We start from the raw sequence: 24,882 nt of genomic DNA, 5'->3' as shown, positions 1-24,882 counted from the left end.
AAATGTTTTCTTTGTTGCATTTTTTTGAACAATGTATCTCTTTCTCTTCTTGTGTCATCATTTTATGTGCCATCTTGAAACTTAATTTAGGGCTCATAAAACAATCAATATCCTTGTGTAAAAGATCCTTAGGTGTTTAATTAGATTTTATTCTTTCTGTGCTTTTTTTATTTTTTCAAATCTTAAAAGTGATCTGCAATTGACATTTTTTCCCATGATAGTGTTTTTATATTACAAGGACACTTCTAATTATGCAATAGGAATTTTTAGTCAGTGAGTCAGTCAATAAATATTTATTAATTAATCATGTCAAATGTTCCTGAGATGTCAAGTAAGAGGAGGGAAGAATACTGACAATGACTTTGAGATTTTCTCCAGCAGTGATTAACTACTTAGTTGCAGGTGCTAAGTGAGGGGATCAATGGGTTTAAGCAGGAATTGCGGATGTTTGCTTAGAAATAGGCTAATTAATTTTGAGTTAGTAATTCTCATCATTGACCATCATTAAGTAAAATTATCCAAAAGCAAAAAATAAGGCCAAGGCGCTAAGTCTGTATCTGTTTACTATTATCATATTAAAATCATTTTTAAATAAATACAAGGTAACACCTAAGTATTATTTAATTTTCTAGGAGAAAGAACCATTGGTTGACTCTGCTATTTAATGTTAATTAAAAATTCAGACTGAAAATTTACATATTATAGATCTGGGTTCAGTAGAGATGCAAATTATTTCTGTTCAGTAGAAAAGATAATTCCAAAAGTTATGTTTCATTGTCCTCTAGGATATTGTCCAGTTTTGTATCTAATCTAGCAATCTTATTCAAGTAATTTTTATTACATTGCTATATAATTTCTAGGGCCGTAAGTATACTTTAAAAAATGTAAAAGTTTTATTGAGACATAATTCATATCTCTTACAATTTGCCAATATAAATCTACAGTTCAGTGATGCTGAGTGTATTTGCAGAGTTGCAACCATCACCGCAGTGAAATTGAGGATGTTTTTATCATCCCAAAATGAAACCCCATACCCATTAACAGCCATTTTCCATTTTTTCTCAGACCCCCATCTGTGGGCAACCACCAATCTGCTTTCTGTTTCTTTAGTTTTGCCTATTCTGGATATTTTGTATAAATGGAATCATACAATATGTGGTCCTTTGTGAATGGCTTCTTTCACATAGCATGATGTTTCCAAGGTTCAGCTATGTTGTATCATGTATATTTACTTCATTCCTTTTTTATTGCGAAATAATATCTGATCATATGGATATACAATTTTTTTTTTGCCTTTAATCAGTTGATGGGCAGTTGGGTTGTTTCTACATTTTAGCTGTTAGGAATAATACTGCTGTGAACATTAGTCTACGAAGTTCTGTATGGCCATATGTTGTAAATTTTCTTGGGCGTACTCCAAAGAGTGAAATTGCTGAATTGTATGATAACTCTATTTTTAACCTTATGAGGAACTGCCAAACTGTTTTTCAAAGTAGCTGCACCATTTTTCAATTCCATCAGCAGTGTGTGAGGGTTCCAGTTTCTCCACATCCTTGCCAGCACTTCTCATTGTATGTCTTTTTGACTGTAGCCATCCAAGTAAGTGGGAAGTGGTATGTTATTGTCATTTTGACTAGCATTTCGCTGATGGATAATGACATTGAGCATCATTTGTTGTGCTTATTGGCCATTTGTGTATTTTTGGAGAAACGTTTATACTAATGCTTTGCCCCTTTTTTAATTGGTTATTTATATTTTTAGTAGTGAGTTATAAGTGTTCTTTATATAGCAAATTTCTTATCACATATGATTTTCTTTGTCTTTTAACTTTCTAGATGGTGTCCTTTGTAGCACAAAAGTTTTTAATTTTGATGAAATCCAATTTATGTATTTTTCTTTTGTTGCTTGTGCTTTTGTCGTCATATCTAAAAACCATCACCTAATCCAAGGTCCTGAAGATTTACTCCTATGTTGTCTTCTAAAGGTTTTATAGACTTATCTCTACCATTTATATCTGTGATCTATTTTTAGTTAGTTTTTATGTGCAATGTGAGGTAGAGATCCAACTTCATTCTTTTGCATGTAGCTAGTCAGTTATCGCAGCATCATTTGTTGAAGAGAATATTCTTTTCCAATTGAATTGACTTGGAACCCTTGTCAAAAATCAATTGAACATAAATATGAAGGTTCCATCTAGAATCTCAATTCTATTCCATTGATCTATATGTTTATCATCATGACAGTGCCATACTGTGTTGATTACCATAGCTTTATAATAAGTTTTGAAATCAGGAAATGTGATTCTTACAACTTTGTTCTTACTTTTCAAGATTGTTTTGGCTATTCTGGGTCCCTTAACTTTTCGTATAAATCTTAGGGTCAGAATACCAATTTTTGCAAAGAAATCAGCTAGGATTTTGATAGGGATTGCATTGAAGCTGTAGATCAGTTTGGGGAGTATTGCCATCCTAATAATAAGTCTTCCATTTCATAATCATGGGATGTCTTTCCATTTATTTATGTCTTCTTTAGTTTCTTTCAATATCTGATGCTCTTGTAAATAGAATTATTTTCTTGATTTCACATTTTGGTTTGTACAATTGATTTTTGTGTATTGATTTTATATCCTACAAGCTTGTTGTTATCATATATGTATACACACACACACACAAACACAATGATATATATACACTGATGTCCCAGCCCAACCAGGCAGACAGGAACAGAAAGGGACAAGTTTCTCCTTCCTCCACTTTTTTGTGCTATTCAGGATCTCAGTGGATTGCGGATTGGATGATGCCCAACCACTGGGGTGGGCAATCTATTTTACTGAGTCACTGATTCAAATGCTAATCTCATCTGAAACACCTTCACATAAACACCCCAAAATAATGTTTAATCTGGGCACCCCATGGCATAGTCAAGTTGACATATAAAATTAAACATCACAGTGCTAATAGTTTTTTAGTGGATTTCTTAGGATTTTCTATATACAAGATCATTTCACCTACAAGTAGAAATAATTTTATTCTTCCCTTCCAATTTGTATACCTTTCATTTCTGTTGCTTGCCAGATTATCTGGCTAAAACCTCTAGTACGGTGCTGAATAGAAGTATATCCCTGGATTGTTCCTGATGTTAGGGGGAGAAGGCATTTGGTTTTCAGCATGAAGTAAGATGTTAGCTGTGAGTTTTTCATAGAGGTGCCTTATCAAGTTGAATAAATTGCTTTCTGTTTGTGCTTTGTTGTACGTTTTAATCATGAGGGGTATTGGATTTTGTCAAATGCTTTTTCTGCATCTTTAGAGATGATTGTGTGATTTTTGTCCTTTCTTTATTGATACAGTGTATTACATTTATTTATTTTTGGGATGATAAACCAATACTGCATTCCTGGGATAAATCCCATATGTATATTTTGGAAGTATTTGTGAATAATTAGTATAAATTATTTAAATATTTTGTAGAATTCACCTTTTTTTTTTTTTTTTTTGGAGGAAGATTAGCCTTGAGCTAACATCTGCCACCAATCTTCCTCTTTTTGCTGAGGAAGACTGGCCCTGAGCTAACATCTGTGCCCATCTTCCTTTACTTTATATGTGGGATGTCTGCCATAGCATGACTTGACAAGCAGTGTGTAGGTCTGCACCTGGGATCTGAACTGGTGAACCCCAGGCAGCCGAAGCAGAACATGTGTACTTAACTGCTGTGTCACTGGGCTGGCCCCTTGAATTCACCATTTAAGCCATGTCAGACTCAAATGCTCTTTGAATCAGCTTTACTGTCTTAATGATTCCTTATTTATTAATGATTCAAATAAAATTTTTGACACATTTCACTCTTTCTGTATGTGTAAGGGAGTCCTATGTTAATTTTTGAAAAATTTACTTTGACAATTTAGTGCTTTATTCTTGGCTCCTATTAGTGACACTAACAAAGACTGTCACAAAAACAGTGGTAAATATGACCAAATTTGGAGGAAGAAACAGATCTTATTCTCTTGAATTAAGAGTAAAAGACTTTTACCTTATAATAACTTTTCATTGGTCTGACAGAAAGATCAAAACTAAAGATCAAAAATCATCTAATGAAGCATAAAGCATAACTAATCTAATGGGCTAGCTACATGCCTTCATGGTTATATTGAAAAGAGCTGTGTGTGTATGTTTTACGTTGAGATGTGTACTATAGCTGAGTAACAATTCTGTAACCAGATTTTCTAATCTATTGAGAGGTGAACAGTATGCTTTAGTATTAGACAGAATATATCTTGGTCCTTAAGAGTATATGGTTAGACATATGACTTTGAATGCTGGCTCTGCCATTTATATGCAAATTATTTATGCTGTCCTACCTCAGTTTCCTTATTTATAAATTGAATTTCATAGCACATTCCTACTATGTATTCAGAAAATACGTATTGAAGTACATTCTTATGTATCAGACATGACTGTTGGTTGCTAAGGAGACACATTGAATAAAACAAATACTGTTAAACCATCATGAATGCTCTCAAAACCATTCATTAAGATTAATTTTTAAATGTTTTATTTAGTTATGGAATATCAGTTTGATTTTTTTAAACTAGATTACAGTATTCTGGTTATATTTTTAATTGTTTCATCTATTTTGTTTGTGTTTTCTTTACCTGAATTTCCATCAAGATTATTTTAGTCTTTTTCTGCTAGCTCTCATTTCTGGATCACCTGTGGATTTTCTTCATTTAATTATGTTTTGTATGATTTTAAGGCATTAAATTCTGTCTCTTCTTATCCCTACAAATTTTTGATTGAGTGCTGGACATCTTATGTTAGATGAGTGGTGATAAAGGTCTAATAGAGGCCTGGCAGATTGCCAGGAATGGACTCAAGAGTCAATAAATAGTAAAGATTATTGCTATTGTTTATTATCTCCAGTATTCTGTCATCTACATATGTTTTCAAAGACCTTTCAAAGTATATTAAACAAAAGCCAAAGGAAAACTAAATGCATTAGTTTCATATTGTTAAGTGCATTCTACTATCTCTTTTTTAAAATGTATTTTTAGAGCAGTTTTATATTTACAGAAAAATTGTGAAGATAGTATAGTGAATTCCCATATATATCTGCACGAAGTTTCCCCTATTATTGACATCTGACATTAGTATAGCATGTTCATTACAATTAATGAAACATTACTTACATATTATTGCTAGCTAAAGTCTGTTGTTTCTTCAGATTTCCTTAGTTTTTACCTAATGTCCTTTTTCTGATCCAACATCCTGTCCAGGATAACATATTACATTTAGTTGTCACGTCTCTGTGTTCTCTTGTTGACTGTTACAGTTTCTCAAAATTATTCTTATTGTTGATGTACTTGACAGTTTTGAGGAATACTGATCAAGTCTAATTCTTTTGATTAAAGGAAAAAATGCCTCTGAAATATTCAACTTATGATTCCTTATTTATTTAGTAAATAATATAGTTGTAAAATTTATGAACAAGTTGGATTCCAAAAACTCTTGATAAAATGAGTAGGATTCTAAGCTACTCCGTAATAGTCAAATGTGTGTAAGGGAGTGATAAGAGATGATTTTATCAAGGTCTATCCAGGGGTGCCTGTCTAATGAGTTTCGTTTGCACATTTGGCTAGTAGGATGTTATTGAAGGATGATAATCAACACAGAGAGTCATAATACATAGTATCCCCGGACAAGCTAGATGAAATGAAGTGAAAGAGAGCCATGGATGCTTTTAAATTTAGTAAAATGGAAGATAACCTGAAAATAACCTTTTTTTGTTTCCAGTTTTAAGATTTAGGTTTTAAACTTGTTCAAGCAATCTATCTAATATACCTTTGTTAAAAACGATGAGAAGAATTTTGGCAGGATATAGTTAGATGGCTTGTGAAAGAAAACTGTTTACAGAACATTTGTATTTTAAATTTCAGTTTTCCAAAATTGATTAATTGTTCCTTTATTAATACATCATATTTTGAGTATTCCTGTATGTTAGGTACTCTGCTATTTATTATTTAATGGTTCCTGATGATAAAAAGTGTTGTAACCTCCGAATCTTATATATATCTTGATCTTCAAACCAGTAATCTAATAGAATATATTGGGTAATTGAATGTTTAAGATACATTGTTACATAATAAAACTTTATTTTATTTTTGCAGAACTATTATGGATCTGCTAAGACGATTTTTTCTGACAACCCACTTGGTTTGACCTGTGGAATGGTATGTCCAACCTCTGATCTTTGTGTCGGTGGATGCAATTTGTATGCCACTGAGGAGGGACCAATTAATATTGGTGGATTGCAGCAGTTTTCTACTGAGGTATGTAAGATGTGCAAGTTGTTTTATTCCCCCCTAATACATAAAAATCTCAGAGTAACTTTAATCCCTGGTACTTTGTTGATATCCAACATTTTTAGTGTGTTACACAGCTAAAGTATAAATGTTTTGTGCCATAAGCAGTATTTTTATTCAACAGTTTGGCTACAAAAATGAAATTTTATAAAACCATATGTCAAATTAATTGCAAGCCCAGAGGTTATTAAAGTACTTTGACTGAAAGTTATATGTATTAGAGTATTTGGAAGTAGAATTTATTAATTTTACATTGGAGTGTGGCAAGGGAACCCCATTATGAAAAGGCTATCTCGCTTAACTGATTCTTTTCCCTGAAACTCTCTTTAAGCTTTACAGCTCACAATAATACATCAGCATTATTTTAGAATATTTTTGAGTAATAGAGAATTTTCAAAAACCCTCAAACAATATTCTTTAACATTAGATTTATAAACTCATAGATTAGAAGCAGATGTGTAATTTCTATATAAATTTATAATGAAATAAAATGAAAGCATTTGTCACTATTTATCCTGTAAGTTGGGGTCATGGCTTTCCCTTTTATGAATCCTTTGTATATGACTTTGATTCTCTGGGACATCTTATGCTCTCTGGGGTCTCCTGTTTGGAGTGAACTACCACGTCAATTCCCATGTATCATTTAAATGATCAGCTTATACTGAGGTTACAGTAAAATTTTGTAATCCTTGGGGTCCAGTTGGCTAGAAGGCCAAATTAAATGCCTGTCGACATTAGATTTTTAGTTAATGACTTCCCTATCTGGTTTTGTCAACTTAAACACAACATATTCTTTCCTTTTAGGACCCTTCCCATAATATCGCTCAAGCTTAAGTCTCACTTCGCTTTTAGTAATAAATCAGGGTTATTCCCTTCCTGCTTTCTGACAGGTTAATTCTAAGGAAGGGCTCATGGGAATGAGAAAATAGAAACAATTTGAGGTTGTGAGTTGTTGCAATAAATTCTTGGATTTAATTTCTTTTCTTACCAAATTCAAAATTACATTAGGCTTACCTGACCAGTGTAAGATATGAGCTTTACAACCTGAGAAAATCCTTAGTTGATGGAGAAGATACACTTGAATTCTTCCACATCTTTCTTTGGGGACCCATCACCTCTTCATTAAACCAGGGCAAGCTTGCAAGGATGTAGTAAGTGAAAGGTCACACAATATGTATATGAATTAATGCTGCATTTCAAAACAAAATGAGTTAAACTAATATTGTTAGTTTGTCAGTGACCCGGACGAGAGAAAGAGAGAGAAACATCATTCTTCTGAGAACTCTCACTTGGTTTTAATGAGGTTCCTACCACCCCTTCCCAAAGCAAAATTTATTTATTTAAGGCATAGCATGGATTAAGATGGCATTAAATGCATTTTAAGTGAATCATGGAATTTGGAATAGGAATGTATCTTCTTATTCCATTCCAGTTGTACTTTGTATAACTGTGGCTTCAAATATATCTATCAAATCGTAAATAAAAATCTCCCAGTCAACTATGTAGAAAAGCTTTCATTCATTTTTTTAAGTTGGCCCCTTAGGCCAAGTTAATTTAGAACGTTCTGTATTCCCTAAGTCAAAAGGCAGTTTACTTAAATTTACTCAACTGTCAAAGTTGTTATGAAGATAAGCAAAACACAAACAACATATTAATTGACTGCCAGTGAAAAGAAAATGTATAAAGTGCAAAATACTGTTATTCTTTCTAACCACTAAACTATTGATATGAGTTCTTAAGTCAAAGCAGAACGTGATGCAACGATTTTATGTTTTGGTTGTTTGATAACACAGTGATTGATTTTTGACCTTTAAAGAAATACAAATCTATCTTTCAACCAAATTAAGCAAAGGTTAAGAAAGCAGACTAAAATAGTATGATATTTTTCAAAATTGTTTTTCCTATAACTTATAGGTGATTTATCAAATATCAACTCTGTAGTCTGCCATTACTGATTAAATCCCTACCTTATACTTTTCCATTTGAACATGAGCATATGATTTGGAAGGACAGTGGTAAAAAGGAATAAATCACACAAAGGATAGCCTGCAGTAGAATCAGGAGACCAGCTGCTTTTCTTTTTTCTTCTGTCCTGTGTTGTCATTATTATTCAATCCTTTGCTGTCCCCACATCTGCAGTGACCTTGCTTCAGACACTGTGTGTGCCTGTGGGACAAACAAGCTATGAGGTGATTCCAACTCTCTCTAAGAGGCAGTTTTTCCTAAATCAGTGAGGTCTAACAATATTGCTGAAACAAAATAACTTGGAGATCATAGTGTGATGTGGATTTTCTTATCAATTTCAGGAGTATTTTAAAATTTCTCTACACAAATGCAACCCCTGAAAATTTTATTTTGAAATATGTTTTAGTATTTAATTGAATTTTTAAGAAATCATTTGTTTATCACATTTAATAGACCAACTAAACTCTCATTGTCTCTCGAATTTAACTAATGAATTGTTGCAAAAGGAGAATGAAATGAGAGTGCATCTTTCTACTCATTTCCTAAAGTTTGAAAAATAACTTAGTAGATAATTAGCTGCATGTCAAATCAGTTTCCTTCTATTGATTTCAAAGAGTTATTGGGGAAATTTAGGAAAATTAAAATTAATTCTAGGGCTCTAAAGTTTGACTTTAAACGCTAAAATCAATGAAGGCCAGAGGATTAGAACTTAAAGTTTCTGCCTCAATTATGAGTTTTTAAGAATATGTTAGATTATGAAATTGGTGTCTAAAAACAGTGTTTGTTTTTCACAGTAAATATTCTATGGGATTATTTATTTTAATAGACAAATATACTGTTTCGTGTGACATATACTTCTCGATACTGTACTTTTAGTTTAGTTTTTATACTTTTAGTTAAGAGTGGAACTGATGAGTGGAATTCCAGCCTAAATCAGGTAACTCACTGAGAGCAGAATCACTCTTGAGGTTTTTCTTTAATTGTATCTCTCAGCAGATTTTTTATATCACTTCTCACTTGGCATTGCCCAGTTCTTGTCCCTCCATCATATACTGTTTATATATCATATACTGTCTCTATTTATTTCTATATTTTATTGAGTAGACACAGTTCAAATCAAATTGATCCATACTTAAAATACAATAAACTATGCACAAATACAATTCAAACAACCAAGTGTTATGAGACTACATTGAGGAACATTTTACAGTTACTCAAGTTACGTCAACATTTGTATTTTGCTTCAACTCTAAAATAAGTAGTTTGAAGACTTGTGAATGAAGAAGGAACATACTTACTTGAGTTAGTTGTGATTATTTTAATAGGACAAATATGTCTACCATATCTTCATGTTGAACATGAAAGTCACTAAAAGACTTCAGTTTGGCCTTCTAAGCATATTTGAGGAGTATATAAAAATATGTATACTAACAAATAAGAGTATTCAATTTCTTCTCTCAAATAATGTCTTTATGTGATACATCCCATCTATCAAGTAGAAAAGTGGAGACGAAGGAAAAAATGAAGTGCAGTCCTCAAATTAGAACCAATTACCAAAAAAATACCTACATAAACTGAAATGTGAGATTGAGTATATTCTGTGTGTTACATTGATTACTTTATAAGTAAGATCATCAAATGACAGAGATACTTTGGAGAGTGAATGAGGATGTTATTAAGAATTAATCCAGGGGCCGGCGCCGTGGCCGAGTGGTTAAGTTCACACACACTGCTTCGGCGGCCCAGGGTTTCGCCAGTTCAGATCCCAGGCGAGGACAGGGCACCGCTCACCAGGCCACGCTGAGGCGGCGTCCCACATAGCACAACCAGAGGCACTTATAACTGGAATCTACAACTGTGTACTGGGGGTCTTTGGGGAGAAGAAGAAGAAAAAAAAGATTTGCAACAGTTGTTAGCTCAGGTGCCAATCTTTAAAAACAAAAAAAGAATTAATTCAGTGCAGCAGGCCAAAGCAAAACTATCCCAGGCAAACTGGCTTGTATGAACACCCAGTATAATAAGCTCCTACTAGGTAAGGATTCAATTAATCAAACAAACATTGATTAAGCATCGATTAGAGGTAAGTGTTGTTATAGGCTGCTTCTAAACTACAGGTCCTGAGAAACATTGTAGTTTCTTAGGAAATAATAAAGCCAACAACTGAAATTTTGTAGCAAACTTAGTAAGACATGTGCATTTACATTAGCATCCTTGGACTGATAATCCAGTCTTCATTAATTTTTGTCACTTGGTTTTGGAGGTGACTAGACCTTAGTACAAAGGGAAGGATCAGGCAGGAAGAAAATGTAGAGTTATAATACACCATACTTGTCAAGCACTTCCATGCATTTTTGTAATATCTCACTTTAAGATGTTGAGAAACGCCCTTGAGACATGTAAGCTAGGTGATGTTTTTCTGATTTAGACATGAGAAAACTAAGGATCAAAGTGATTAAAAATCATAGTAAACATTAAACAAACTCCTCGTGCCCTGGACAGTGTTGGGTACTTTACTCAGAACTTGACTAATCCTCAAGCCAACCCTTTAGGTAAATGTTATCTCCATTTTATGTTTGAGTAACAAGAGGCTCCGTGAAGTTAATTAACTTCCACAAGCTCACCTCTAATAAGAGGCAGATCTAGAACACAAACCTATTGTTCTAATTTCCATTATTTCACAAACTATCAATTGCGCTGGATAATGTAACATCATAGATACAAACTCAATGTAAACCCAGGTTTTCTGGCTGCAACTTCACAATATTGTACTTTGTTGGCTTGGCCACATAAACCTCAGTCACTATACCTCACAACTCACAAAATGAAGTCACTATACGTCATTTGCTGTGAAATATGAAGTAACTATATTAAGATAGGTTTTGTAAGATGAATACAGATTTCTTAGTCGTTTTATTTATGCGTGTTCCCAAAAAGCTTTTACTTTTTCTTTTGTTGTTCTGGCCATTGAAGGATTATTGTAGGGCCAGGATCCAGGTTTTCTGGAGCCTGAGCTGGTAAACGTTGGGTTCCTTCTATGAAAAATTACACAAAAGCACTACCACAGAATTTAAATACAGAGCCTTAGACGGGGCCCATGCAATGAGGGACCCTGAAGCTTAAGTTTATATTTAATGTTTTATTTTAATTTGGAAAGCCTATACCTGATTTTGTGATACCTAATCTAGAAGTAAATTTAGGAGTGAGGGTGGCACATTTATGGTACAGTTTGGCGAACTGGTGAATAAGTTCTTTCATTTCATGTAGCTAATCTAAAACTAAGACAAATTACCATGATAATGAATAGTAACCAATATTTATGGCTAGTACCTTTTATAGGTCATTTATAAATAGAATATGGATTAGAGAATAGTTTTTAGATTATATCTCACACTGGCCTTATTGTCCCACACTCATATCATCTTCGAATAAAATTTTTCTATGCTATTGCTTTTTAAAGCAATATTAACAATAGTTTGTGAATACTGTTCATACAAAAAAGATAATTATTTCTGGAAGAAATAAGATGTACATGAAAAATATACATTAAACGGTAATAAAATCAATAGTTTGCACCCTGGTGAAATATTGCTCTCAGGATGCAAATGCAAGTAATCTCTCTTAAGGCTTCATTTGTGTCTCTCCTTTTGCTCTTAATGCAACGATTAATAGAAAGGAATAATGTCCTGATAAATTTCTCTAAATATTTGACATTATTCTCCAAAAACTTTTAGGAATCTATTAAAAATACTCAGGGCTGACACAATGATTGATAATGAAACTGTATGACTGGATGAATTGCTATATGATTTTCAGCACAATATTTTAGTTTGTTTTAAAACTATGTATTAGTATCTAGAGCTTCAAAACATAAAAATAAGTTTCAGAGATTTGGGACACTAACTTTGAGATTTACCAAATTGCATGGTTGTTAAGATTATTTGCTAATAGTTTTTTTTTTCCTTGGGACACTAACTTTGAGATTTACCAGATTGCATGGTTGTTAAGATTATTTGCTAATAGTTTTTTTTTTCTTGTGAATTTGTTTTTTGTGAGTCCAAATATACGTACTCTTACAGGCACCTTACAGTTTAGAATGATGGATTTTCCTTGCTTTAAATCTTAACAACTTAAACATAGGCATATTTTCATAAATATATTTGATGAGTAGTAGTATAAAGTAGTATAAAACAATAATACTATATCAGCATGAATCACTTATAAGAGGCATGATGCTGTGAGTTAAAATTTAAGCCACCCGTTTTGCTCCGCGTATAATAAAATAAATGAAATATAATAAGCACGCAAAAAAATTAATAGTTGAAGTGAAACCGTTGGGGACCAGAGATGGTATAGAAATGTTCGACAGTAAACAGAAGACTTGGGCTGCTGTTTGCTAGACTCTGCGTAAGCAATGAGGAGCTGCTAGAGTGTGTGACTTGTGTGGGATAATAAGTACCCAACACATTATGCATGGTAGAAGACTGGACTCACCCACTCCTGGTAGGAAGTTAAAAAAATAGATGCAACTACTGTACAGGGCTGGGGTTATATGAGGCTGCAGAGAGAGCTGTGCCGCAGTGTTTTGGGCATGTGCCTAGGGGCACAGTAACTTGCTTCTGTGATGTCTCTGACTATTACCTGGGCGCCGGAGCCCTGGCTTTTCACTAAGAGACCTGGTTCTGCAGTGGGAGAGGGAGAGGAATGAGGGCAGGAGGAGGCCACCACAGACTTGATATAGGAAGCAAGAGGGTACGTGCAATGCAGAGAACTTTCACTCAAGATAACTCTGTGACAAAAAGTTCAAAACTTCATTAGAAAAACTAATGCTACCAGTGGTGATCAAAAGACTCAACCCAGAAATGACTTTATCCTAATGAAACACAAATAATAGCATAATCGGGCCTTTAAAATAAATAGGCGTAAAATAATAGCCATAAGAATCAGATAAAATTATGAAAAACAAGTTTAATGTGAAAAATGGTTGATTGAACATAGTCACTGAAATAAAAACACCAAAAAAAAAACCGTTAAATTTTGAACTGGCTATAGACACAGATATAATTGGTGAACTAGAAAAAATAGATCTGAGAAATTCAACCAGAGTATACAAAAGAGATATAAACAAATGGAAAGTATAATAGAGAAGAAGCTTAGAAGACGCCAATGTTCGTATTAAAGGAGTACCTGAGGGAGAGAAGGAGAAAACTGGCAAAGAGCACCCTTAATTCAGTTATGGTAGACAATTTTCCAAAAGAAAGGAAAGATGTAATTTCGTCACCTGGACCCATGGTTGTCAAAGGGTTCAGAACAGGTGTCCCCAAGATGTGCTGCTTGGGCATGTGAAATATTTTGAAATAAAGGCAGTTGAGACCCTGCAGACTCAAGAGAAACTTTTCCTCTCATTAAATTTAAATTGAGGGCCTTGCCCGTAATAATAGTTATTACCAGAAATAAGTTTTTATGCCCTATCTGTATGGCAGGGCAAACCTCTAATTACTGGACATCTGCTTTTCCTATTGTCCTGTGAATTATGCTCCTCCCTTCTGAAGCCCCAGGCACCTATCCCATTCCTTTGCTCAAGATGGCGTAAATACCTCACTTTACCTTTCTGTCTGACCCGCTCATGTATGTGGGGTTCCCATATGTATAAACTTGATTTTCTTCTGTTAATGTCTCATGTCCATTTGATTATTAGACCAGCAGAAAGAAACTTTGAAGGGGAGAGGAAGTTTTTTTGTCTCCAACAGTTATAATATTGTAAAATACGGGGGATGACAAAAGAATCAGTGCTTCTAGAAAAAGATAAAAGAGATTCCTTTAAAACCAAATGACAATTAGACTGAGCCCAGACTTCTCATCGACATCAATAGATGTCAGAAGCCAAGAGAACAGTATTTTTAAAGGACTAAGGTAAAGAATTTTATTTCTCCTTTAACAATAAGGACATTAATACAGATATTTTTCAGGCATTTTAAATCTAAGGTGGCTTATCACTCACCTTGTTAGGAGAACTGTTAAAAGTTAGTTATTCTTCAGTATGAATGAAATGAATCTGGAGTGAAAGAGAAAGAGATGCAAGAAACAGTGATGAGCAAAGAAGTAAGCAAAATATGGTGGTAGATATAATTGAATATCAACTATGAAGTAATAATAACAACTCATTTTGGGACATCAAATGTAAAAATAGAAATAAAATTTTATATAATGTTGATAAGAAAAGTTTTTGAGGTGGGGGTATGGGGAGTGCATTCGGTCGTTAAGTATGCTAATGGCCTTTCATGTTGGGAGGAGAAGAGACACTGAATAACTTAAGAATACGTTTTTATAAACATTGATTTACCTGTGTTAAAAATTAAAAGATAATCACAAAAATTATGGGAATACAATCTGTAACTTCCAAGCAATCATAGAAACAAAGAGGCGTGGGCGAGGAGAAAATGTAATCCAATGAGAGACAGGAAAGGAAAAATAAAACACAAAAGAGAGAGAAGCAAAGAAAAAGCCTGGTAAACAGGAAACACAAAATGAATAGTAAAATAAATCCACATATATAGTTAATCAGAATAATTTATGTTTACTAAATTTGCCTGTTAAAACATAAGTGAGTCTAGAATGTATTAAAAATAAATACTCTAAACTACTTTGTGACATCTAGAAGAGAAAGACCTTATCAGGAAACTTAAAAATAAGGTGGTTGAAAAAAGATATGCTACGCAAACATTAACTGTAAGAAAATTAACGTAGTGATATTAATATGTAGCAAAAGTAGAATTTTAGGGAAAATATTAATAAAAATAAAGAGAAAAGTAATGAAAAGAGTATAAATGTCTTAACAGATGTAACATTCATAAACTTGTGTATACATTACAGCATGGCCTTACTCAAAATTAGGTTGTTTAAATAAAGCTTATTAGATTGATTTAACAAATCTATAGAGAGTCCTGTCCCCAACTAATCTAGGGTGAACACAACCTTTCATGCACTTGGGTAACATTTACCAAAGTGACTGCGTACTAGGTCAGCGACAGTTGCATGTATTTCTAAAGAAGTACATACAGACTGTATGTTTTTAAACTATGACATAACTAAATTAGAAATAAAGTTACAAAAATGTAGACAGGAACAACCGATTTCTGTTTGGAAATTTAAAAAACACACTTGTAAATAACTTATGGGGGAAAGAGTTCATCACAATAGAAATTACAAAATATTTAGACCTGTATGACACCTTCCATTGACAAGCTGTGAAATGCAGCCAAAGTCATTTTTACATGAAAATTTATGGTGTTAAGTGTGTGTAGCAGAAAAGATAAAGAATGTGTATAAATTAGTAGTGTTCGTCTCAAGGAGTTAGAAAGAGAGCAAACAGGTAGGAGTGGTGTGGTGATGCTAGTGGTAAATTCTAAAAAAGTAGAAGAAAGGAAGTGCAAATAAGATGAAAAGTAATAAGCATACAAGCAAAAATAACAATGATCTACAAAACAAAAGTCTGGTTCTTTGAAATTAGTTTGGTAAATGATTGTCTGGAATATCACATAGTAACCAGTACACTTCAATTGTGACCGCCTTCTAATTACCGTCCTTTTATTATTTTATTAATCTGATGGGAAGGGGGAGGATCTCTCTCTAGGCCACCATGGCTCCGTCTACCCTCTGTTGCCTCCCTGCTATCCTCCCATCCTCAGCAAGCTGTAACATAGATTGCCTGGCCCCTGGCAGCTTTAGTTTCCAACTCCACCATTGAATACACAACTGAGTGACTAGTTAGGTACTAGGCAGTGTCTGGGTGTGAAGGATACAGTGATGAACAAGACAGGAGTGATACTAGCCCTCAGGGAGCTTATTGCCTACCGAGAAAGAAAGACAATTAAGCATGCACATTACCATAAAGTGCTGAGCAGGGGCAGGAGACAGTACAATGGGAATCGGTAGTTAGGAAACCTAATAGATAGCCTAGCAGGGAGGGGAAGTTGAGTTGAGAAAGTGAAATTTAAATTGAGTCCTAAAAGGTGTTCATCAAGCTCCATGAAGTCGGCAGTGAGTGAGTCTTCAAGGCACAGGGAACAGCATGAGCAAATCCTGAAGGCAAATGGGCCCCTTTGAACCTGCATATGATTTTGGATCAGTAAAGTTGCTCGTAACCAAGCTATACACATCCATGTTTTCAAATTATATTTGGTCAACTTCAACCATTTAATTCATTTGCAGCCTCAAATCTCAAATATAACACATAGTATAGTCACTATAAAAACATAAACTATAACGTAAGTATAATAACTTAGGAATCTGTTCCTTTGTCTATAAAATGAGCAGTCATCCCTAACTTTGAAGATTGTTCACATTGTCAGTCTCCACAATAAATTGCTGAAGTGATTATTACTCTCCTAGTTTTGGAGCTGACATTTAGAGAGGTAAAGTCTTCTTTGAGATAGCACATATCAATTTTTAAAGATTAGGCTCAGGTGTTGTCTTTTCTCCTTTCTGGGTAACTTTTCTTTCTCATGGGCTCCAAGAGAGCACCATATGTAAAAATGAGCACTACCCCTAACAGATTGTTTGTAATAATTTTTCTTTATTTAAGACATATGAGTACTCTGTTATCCAGGGAGCTACTTACTGGAGAGTCTGTGTTTGTCTTACTCAATCTGGTGTCTAGTGCATAGAGGGCACATAAAGATGTTAACTGAATTAAAGTGGAAATTGAAAGGAACAGAATATTCTGATCTCAAATTACGCAGTATTTTTATCATGCCAGAGATGTCTCACAATAGTGTCTATTATAATAATGAGAAAAATAATGAAATAAAATCTTTAAGAATTACCAACACTTTAATAATTTTGATAACTGAAAGTTTGCCGTGGCATGAAGTTTTCCTTATTTCAGATGTATTTGAAACATAGTTCCTACTTTTGGTGTCCCTTGTTTAATTGTTGTGAAGAAAGCTGTCAGATTGCCCTAGAATGTTTCCTCTCAAAGGCTGAGGGCAGTGCATAGCATGCACTCATATTTCTTTTGACTTATTTTACAAAAGGAAGCAAGTTACAAAGAAAATTACATAGAAGTGTCTCCTAGAGGGCATGCAATTTGAGGTAACTTACTTTTGGATGCACAAATAGTGATCTTTCTCCATTCAAGCATTCAAAAGGTAACCAGACTGTCATACAGCTAATTAAATAATGCAAAGAAACCCAAACCAGCAAAATGAAAATCAATGTAGCATTATTTTTATTAAGATTTCTTTTAGATCTACACTGATGAAATAATATCTCTAGAAATTACCAGAAATGATGTTTTATTTTTAAATAAAGTCAATTTCAATACTTGCAAAAATATGAACCTCTTAAGAGGTATGCAGAATACAGCTATCGTTGTACAATTCGTCCTTCACCTAGTGGAGATATTCTAAAATTTCCAAGAAAATTTTATTTGTCATGATTTCCCCATAGTTTGTTTTTGCTATTACTTGATTAACAAGAACAAATAGAGTAATTGAGGAAGAATTATAGCTACCAAACATTCATGTTTATTTTCATTGTGTACCATTTTAGAAAGTAAGAAAGATTAAAATGAGAAAGAGTTACCCTGAAATTAGAATTGGTAAATATCCTTGCATTTGCCATGCTGTGTTCTTTTTCATTTAGAGCGCACTATATAATGATTACAAAATCATTTTTTCTGTCTCCAGAAGGTGAAGAGGCTTGAGGGAAGATCCCACGGTCGCTCTCTGTGTCTGAGCTTTCCATTTTTAAAATCAGGATAATCTCTCCCTTGCCTCAAAATAATGTGAAAATTATAAAGAAAATGCTAGTAAAGTCAATTTGGAGTGATGAAAGAAATACGCTTTCTAGATGAGTAAGAGATCAGAAATCACAGGGTGATTATGCAGGAAATCTATTTTAAAATGCTCCTCAAGAAGAATATTCACTTATAAATAACTGTCCTTCTGAATCACTGAGGAAGAACTGTGTTTCCTTGGTGACTATTACTCATTTGTTGAAGACTGTAACTGGAGTTCAGGGATTTTGAAATTCATCCAAATCTTGTTGTATGCCTACTGTGTGGTAGAATTCTATTATATCCTGGGATTACATATGGGAGGGAACATCCTCTGATTACATTATAACCTATAGGGAAAGTCAGATTGTAAGCTATAATGTTCTGAAAAAAGATTATGTAAAACCTCTAGCTAAGTGCCTAGAAGATAGTATGTGCTCAGTTATAGGTAGCTAAACATAATTTCAATAGCAGCAAATGTAAAATAAGCCGAACTAGGTCCTTCAGAGCTAGTTCAAGGCCTTTTTCATCATTTCCTATAAGACAGTGCTTGTTATGTCATAAGGCTCTGTAAAAGTTTGTTATATGCTATTGATGGAAAGTAACATAATCTTAAAATAGTCCAAGTGCTACAGCATTGGTATGGAAGAGAATGCCTTTCAAAGGATATAAATATAAAATATTTTGATTGATCACAAGTTCGCGCTCCTCTTAGTGCAGCTAACTACCTTAGGTTCTCAGGTGGCAGAATAGCATGGTAGGAAGCCAGATGGTGTAGTGCTGTGTTTTTCAAACACTTCATTAACAATTCTTGGTTTGTAAATTTAATTTATTAAATAGAACAACCAGCTTAATTTGTAAAACCCTAGATTGTACTGGAAATAAGAAATGGTTATATGTCTGTTTTAACTGAAACTCTTCATTAATTAACGTATATACCCTCTTCTATAAAAAACACTAGAAATTAAAAGATGAATTCAAAGATGGTGTCTGCCCTTAAAGATCTTATGGTCTAAGGGAAGAAACAGATAAGTAAACCAGTAAAATGTGATAAAGTATTAGGATAAAAATGACAAAATGCTGTGGGAATATTTGTGGGGCCATTTAGCTCAGACTGAGGAATTAGGCCTTGTAATATTGCTTGATAAGACCCTCTTTAATTTTTAGATGGGATCATTTGGATGTTCCTTAAATCCTTAAACTTTGAATGGCAGACTTTGAGAGTCATTGGTGGTGTATATGGAAGGATGTCAAGAAAACATCAATGCCAGATAGACCTCCCCTTTTCCTCACTCCCAAGAAAACTCCCATCTGTCTTTTGATCTTTGCCTAGTCTTCCACAGGAGAGAAACATACTGCTTTGTTCTATTAAATGCAAATAACCCTGTGAGGTAATCCATTAAATATTATAAATAATTTATCCTTAATATGAATTTATTCATAGGCCACTTCTGTCGATAGTCAAGTTTTGGATGAGTGGAGAATAGTGAGAACATATCGATTTATTTTTCTATACCTTCAGTTCTGTTAATTTCCTTTTATAGATTTTGAAATTGTAATTAGGTACCTATAGATTTAGAATTGTAAAATCTTGCTTATGGATAGGCCATTTTATTATTCATTAACTTTAGTAATGCATCTTGCCTTAAAATCTAATTAATGTGTCTGATACTGGTATACCTTTACTAGCTTTCTTCTGGTTAGTGTTTGCATAGCATAACTTTTTCCATCCTTTAACTTTGTACCTTTCTGTATGTTTAAGATATATATATCTTTTATAATTTTGATCTTTTAATTGGAATCTTAATCCACTTATATTTAATGTAATTACTCATTTATGTGTGTTTATAATTACTATCTGCTTATTTGTTTTTCTATTACCCCCTTCCCTGCCCAATGATTTACCTTAATTTTCTCTCATTTATTTCTTTTGTACTGATAAAGTGTTTTAAAAATTTCCACTTCCCCCACCAACAACTTAGCTAGTTAAATATTCTTTTACTATTCTTTTGGTAGTTATTGCAGATATGCAACATACATCCTTAACTGATTATAGTCTAATATATATTAGTTCTTTTGCCATTTCCTGGACAATGCTGCGATCTAATACATATTAACTCTATTAACCTCTCATGCCTTTTATCATGTGTTTCAGTTTTCATTTACCTTAAACCCCATGTGACATTATTACTTTCTACAGTCAATATTCATTTACATTTTCCTGATTTTTTATAATTTCCAGTGCTCTTTATTTTTTCCTTCATTTCTGTGTTTCCATTTGGGATAATTCCTTTTTCCTAAAGAACTTTCTTTAATGTTCTTTAGTATTTCTTTTACTCTTGCTGGCATGTTCTCTCTGCAAATGTCTTTATTTCGCCTTCACATTTGAAGGATATTTCCTTCTGAGTAGAATTCTAGGTAGAAGGTATTTTCTTTCATTTGCTTAAGAAATATTTAATTGTATTCTGACTTCTATCATTCCTTTTAAGGAAAAAGCTGTCAGCCATTTTATTGCTGGTTGACAGTACTATGTCTTTATTCTTTGGTTATTTTCAATGCTTTATTTTTCTTATTTTGGTTTTCAGCAATTTTATTGTGATGTACATGAGTGTGGGTTTCTTTATATTTGCCTTGTTTAAGATTTTAGAACTTCTTGAATCTGTGTCTTGATGTCTTTCATTAATTTGGAGAAATTCTTAGTCTATTTCCTTTTTTTTTTTTTCCAAGTGTTGCTTTTGGCTTATTATCTCTTCTTTCCTTTTAGGATTCCAATTGCTCATATATTACATCTGTTTATATTGTCTTGTTGTCTCATGTTCTTTTCTGTATTTTTCTTCCTATTTGCTTGCATGCTTTGGTCTAGGTGGTTTTTATGGATGCATCTTCAGTTTGCTAGTCCTTTTTTGATCACCTGTCCAATCTGTTATTAAATACATTTATATAGTTTTTAATTTCAATTTTGTACTTTTTTCTCTTCCAAAATTTCTTTTGTTTTTTCACAAGTTCCAGTTTCCTGGTGAAGTTCACGTTCTTATTTATTTTTTGAACATATTCATCATAGTTATTCTAAAGTCTATGTTTGATAACTACACTTACTGGGTTATGTATGCATCTCATTCTGTTTTCTTAGTTATTGGCAGGCCTGGGCTTTTTTATCAAAAGCCAGACACTGTATATGAAAATTTGTAGATGCTGCTGTTGACTTATTATCTTCCACAGAAGGTCCACTCTCTCATTTGGTAGCTAGGTAGAATGAGAACTAATCACCTTCATTCAAATCAGGGGCAGAGTTGACCTAGGCTGGTTTTTTGTCCACCTCTTGTCTGCCCCACTTGTAGAGCGTAGCCCTTCAGAAGTTCCAGCCATATGCCGGGGTGTTTACTAGGGCTCTTCCTTCTTTAGTTACTCCTGCGCTTCAACTTTTGTTTCCTCTGGGCAGTCAGAGTGCAGAAAACTCTCCTCCGATTTACAGAGATTTTTTGTTTAGATTCTTAGCCTCTTCTGCTATGCAGCTTAAGAATTAAGCTCGCTTTCCTGCACTTTCTTCTGCTTCCAGTTTCTGACCTGTTACATTCCCCAAACCCAGTGTGTCTCTAGTCCTAAAAGATTGCCAAAAGTCTCTTGCCGTCTCCTCTGAGCTGTGATACTCTACCAGATTCTTAGCCTTCCTCCCTCTGCTAAGAAGTGGCCAGTTCCCTCAGGGTAAAAGTAACTCTAAGCTATCATTTGATTTCTCTGAAGTTCCCTTTTCTCTGAGATCTTGGCCCCCCAGTCTGTCTTCAGTAGCTCTCCAGTGCTTCTAACAGATTTTTGAAATATTATCCTTTAAAAGCTTATCTATCACAACCAGAAGCAGATGTCAACAAATTATTTCCTGAATGTCTATTGTGTGCCAGATTAGTGCTAACTGCTGTAGTATAATGGTAGTGTGTTTTTAAAAATTTCCAAAACATGTAGTTAATAAGTTATATGTATGTGTGTTTTTATATAAGACATATTCTCTGACTCAAGGTGCTGACGTCCTACTAACGTGGAAACATGACACATAAACAGGTACAGTGGTAAATGGTTATGTTAGAGGCGTACAAAGTATGTTACAGGAGCTTAGAAGAAGAGCACTGAACTTGGACTAGAGGTAGGAGTAGGGGAAGTGAGTCAGGAATGCTTCCTAGAGGAGGTGTGAGTCTAGATAGGACTTTTTCAAAGACTGCGAGTCAAGCACCGATTGTCATCGACTAGGCCCTATTAACTTCTCAGTGTGTCATATTACTACTGAAAATGTATTGTTTATTTCTATTTAAAACACTAAGGGATTTAAACATTAAAAATATGTTTTTAGTTTAAAAATGTTAACCATGACAACTGATTTTTCCATAGGTGTTCAAAGCAATGAATATCCCACAAATCAGAAATCCTTCTCTGCCTCCTCCAGAAAAAATGCCTGAAGCCTATTCTGCAAAGATTGCTCTTTTTGGTGCTGGGCCTGCAAGTATCAGTTGCGCTTCCTTTTTGGCTCGATTAGGCTACTCTGACATCACTATATTTGAAAAACAAGAATACGTTGGTGGTTTAAGGTAATGCCTACATTTATTTCATGTTTATAGTGTCAGAAATGATGGGGTAAAACAATTATGAATATTGTTGGTTCATAATCATATAGGAACTTCAGGCTCACAGATGGTATTTAAATGTTCTTTTCCAAATGCTCAAATTTTGATTTTATTATTCACTTTAAATTCGCAGTTGGCTTTAAGCAATATTTATTTAAAAATTTCGGTCTAGTTCTATGAATTTAAGAGAAATCTTAGCAAAATATTTTATGGATAGAGGAAACGATCATATGAAAACTTATTTCATCCCTGTGAATCTTTTCTTTAATGGAGATGTATCTGGAAATTATGGAAATTAGACATGCGGAAAACCTAGCTCTATAAAATATTGGATGATTCATTTTTGTTGTGTACACAGACATGTCCTGCTCACATATTTTCAGTTTACAATCTCTGAAGTTCTGCATTTGATTACAGTTATGTCACACTATACCAAAATGTTCCATTTTAATATACATTTATGCAGTGTTTGTCTCATAAATACCTTATTCATATTTACTATTAATCATTATCATTATTATAAACTAGGATTCAATCACATCGTCTTTTATTCCTATGAAGATTCGTCCATTGAAATGGAAAATGTTCACTTTGGATCAGTGACTTTCAGATATTCCAACGAAGCTTAGAAATTGGGTGGAGTTTGCTTTATTTAAAATAAATGGAACTCTATAGTAAACATATGTTGCATTTATGATCATAAAAAATAAAATTTATTTTAATTTAATTATTCAGTGGATATTGCTTAAAACATTTGATCTAAAAATGAGAAAGAATTTGGGTGGTAAGTTAATTTATTATTTTCCCTAAATATGTCATCTTGCATCAGAAAATCATGGATTATAAAATACAACCATTTGGCATATTTGTTGCTATACTTTGGGTTTAAGTTTTTATGCTACTGGACTATTCTTTAAGCAACAAATGTGTTATTTGATAATCACAGAGAATAAATTTGAACAAGTTGTGACTAAAATTTGTGCTTATGTTTATCTTTTATGGCACCTGTAAATATCAACAAGTGAATAAATTTCAATATCAGTCAAATGATAATATACTAAACCCAAGATAAGCTATCAGTCATCAATGTAAAACTATTTGACTGAATCATCAAGCAAAAAGATCACATACCAAGACCAGCCTGTAGAGAGGATATGAAACATAAACTGAAGAAAAAACTACCCGATTATCAAGAAATAATTATTTTTCTCTATCGATGCTTCACCACTAAGAGTTTTAAATGATTACACGTATTTTGTAAAATTTTTTTTCCTGGAACATAAAGTACGAATGTATTATTTTGCTGGAATGATTTAGAATATATTTTTTAATGGCATTTTACCACAGTTTTATTAATTAGGAAAAACGTAATCTATTAGCAACATATATATAAGCTTTGTACATTTTTTTCAATTATACACATCAACGAATATGTGAGCTAATTTAAAAAATATGAGCTTAATTGCTGTGTACCCTAGTAGACTAGGAAATTTTTTTCCCCCTTAATTGCATTTTCAGAAGAAGCTTAAAATGGAGCAAGCCTTGTTTGTGAATTATTCTGTATTGACAGTTTTGGTAGAAGATTATTACGATTGTTAGCATCTTTATCTCTTTTTTAACTCAAATACGGGATGAGCATTTTTAAGTCATATGAGTTGGCACTAAACTTGTTTTTATATATTCACTAAACCTTTTCTAGTGGGGCAGATTCCCCTGGATTAATGACCAAACATGTTTCTTTTAAATTCTTTGATTTATTTTCTTTCCTTTTTCTTTGAATCTTCCCAGTATAAACTGTATCTTAGATACAGTTTAATCAGTGTCAATTTTTTTATCCATTCATTCATTAATGTACACTTAAATTGTTTCCATATCTTGCCTATTGTAAATAATGCTGCAGTGAACATGGGGGTGCATGTATCTTTTTGAATTAGTGTTTTCATTTTCTTTGGATAAACACCCGGAAGTGGAATTGCTGGATCATGTGGTAATTCAATTTTTAATTTTTTGAGCAACCTCCATACTGTTTTCCATAGTGGTTGCACTAATTTACATTCGCACCCACAGTGCACAAGGATTTCCCTTTCTCCATATCCTCGTGAACACTTGTTATTTCTAGTCTTTTTGGTAATAGGCATTCTAATAGGTATGAGGTGTTATCTCATTGTGGTTTTGAT

At 33.4% G+C, this 24,882-nt stretch overlaps 1 protein-coding gene across 1 annotated transcript in view; it reads left to right on the top strand.

Annotated features, from left to right (window-relative positions):
- DPYD (dihydropyrimidine dehydrogenase) overlaps positions 1–24,882 on the top strand; it is a 764,091-nt gene that overhangs the window by 191,901 nt on the left and 547,308 nt on the right. The window contains exons 5-6 of the mRNA XM_046645669.1: positions 6,161–6,322; positions 22,473–22,669. Of these exons, the coding sequence (XP_046501625.1) occupies positions 6,161–6,322; positions 22,473–22,669 (359 nt within the window). The remainder of the gene's footprint in view (positions 1–6,160; positions 6,323–22,472; positions 22,670–24,882) is intronic.

This window comes from Equus quagga, chromosome 18, assembly GCF_021613505.1.
Source record: "Equus quagga isolate Etosha38 chromosome 18, UCLA_HA_Equagga_1.0, whole genome shotgun sequence".
Lineage (NCBI taxonomy): Eukaryota > Metazoa > Chordata > Mammalia > Perissodactyla > Equidae > Equus > Equus quagga.
The sequence above is the reverse complement of the archived record's forward strand: the minus strand, read 5'-3'. Positions and strand labels throughout refer to the sequence as shown.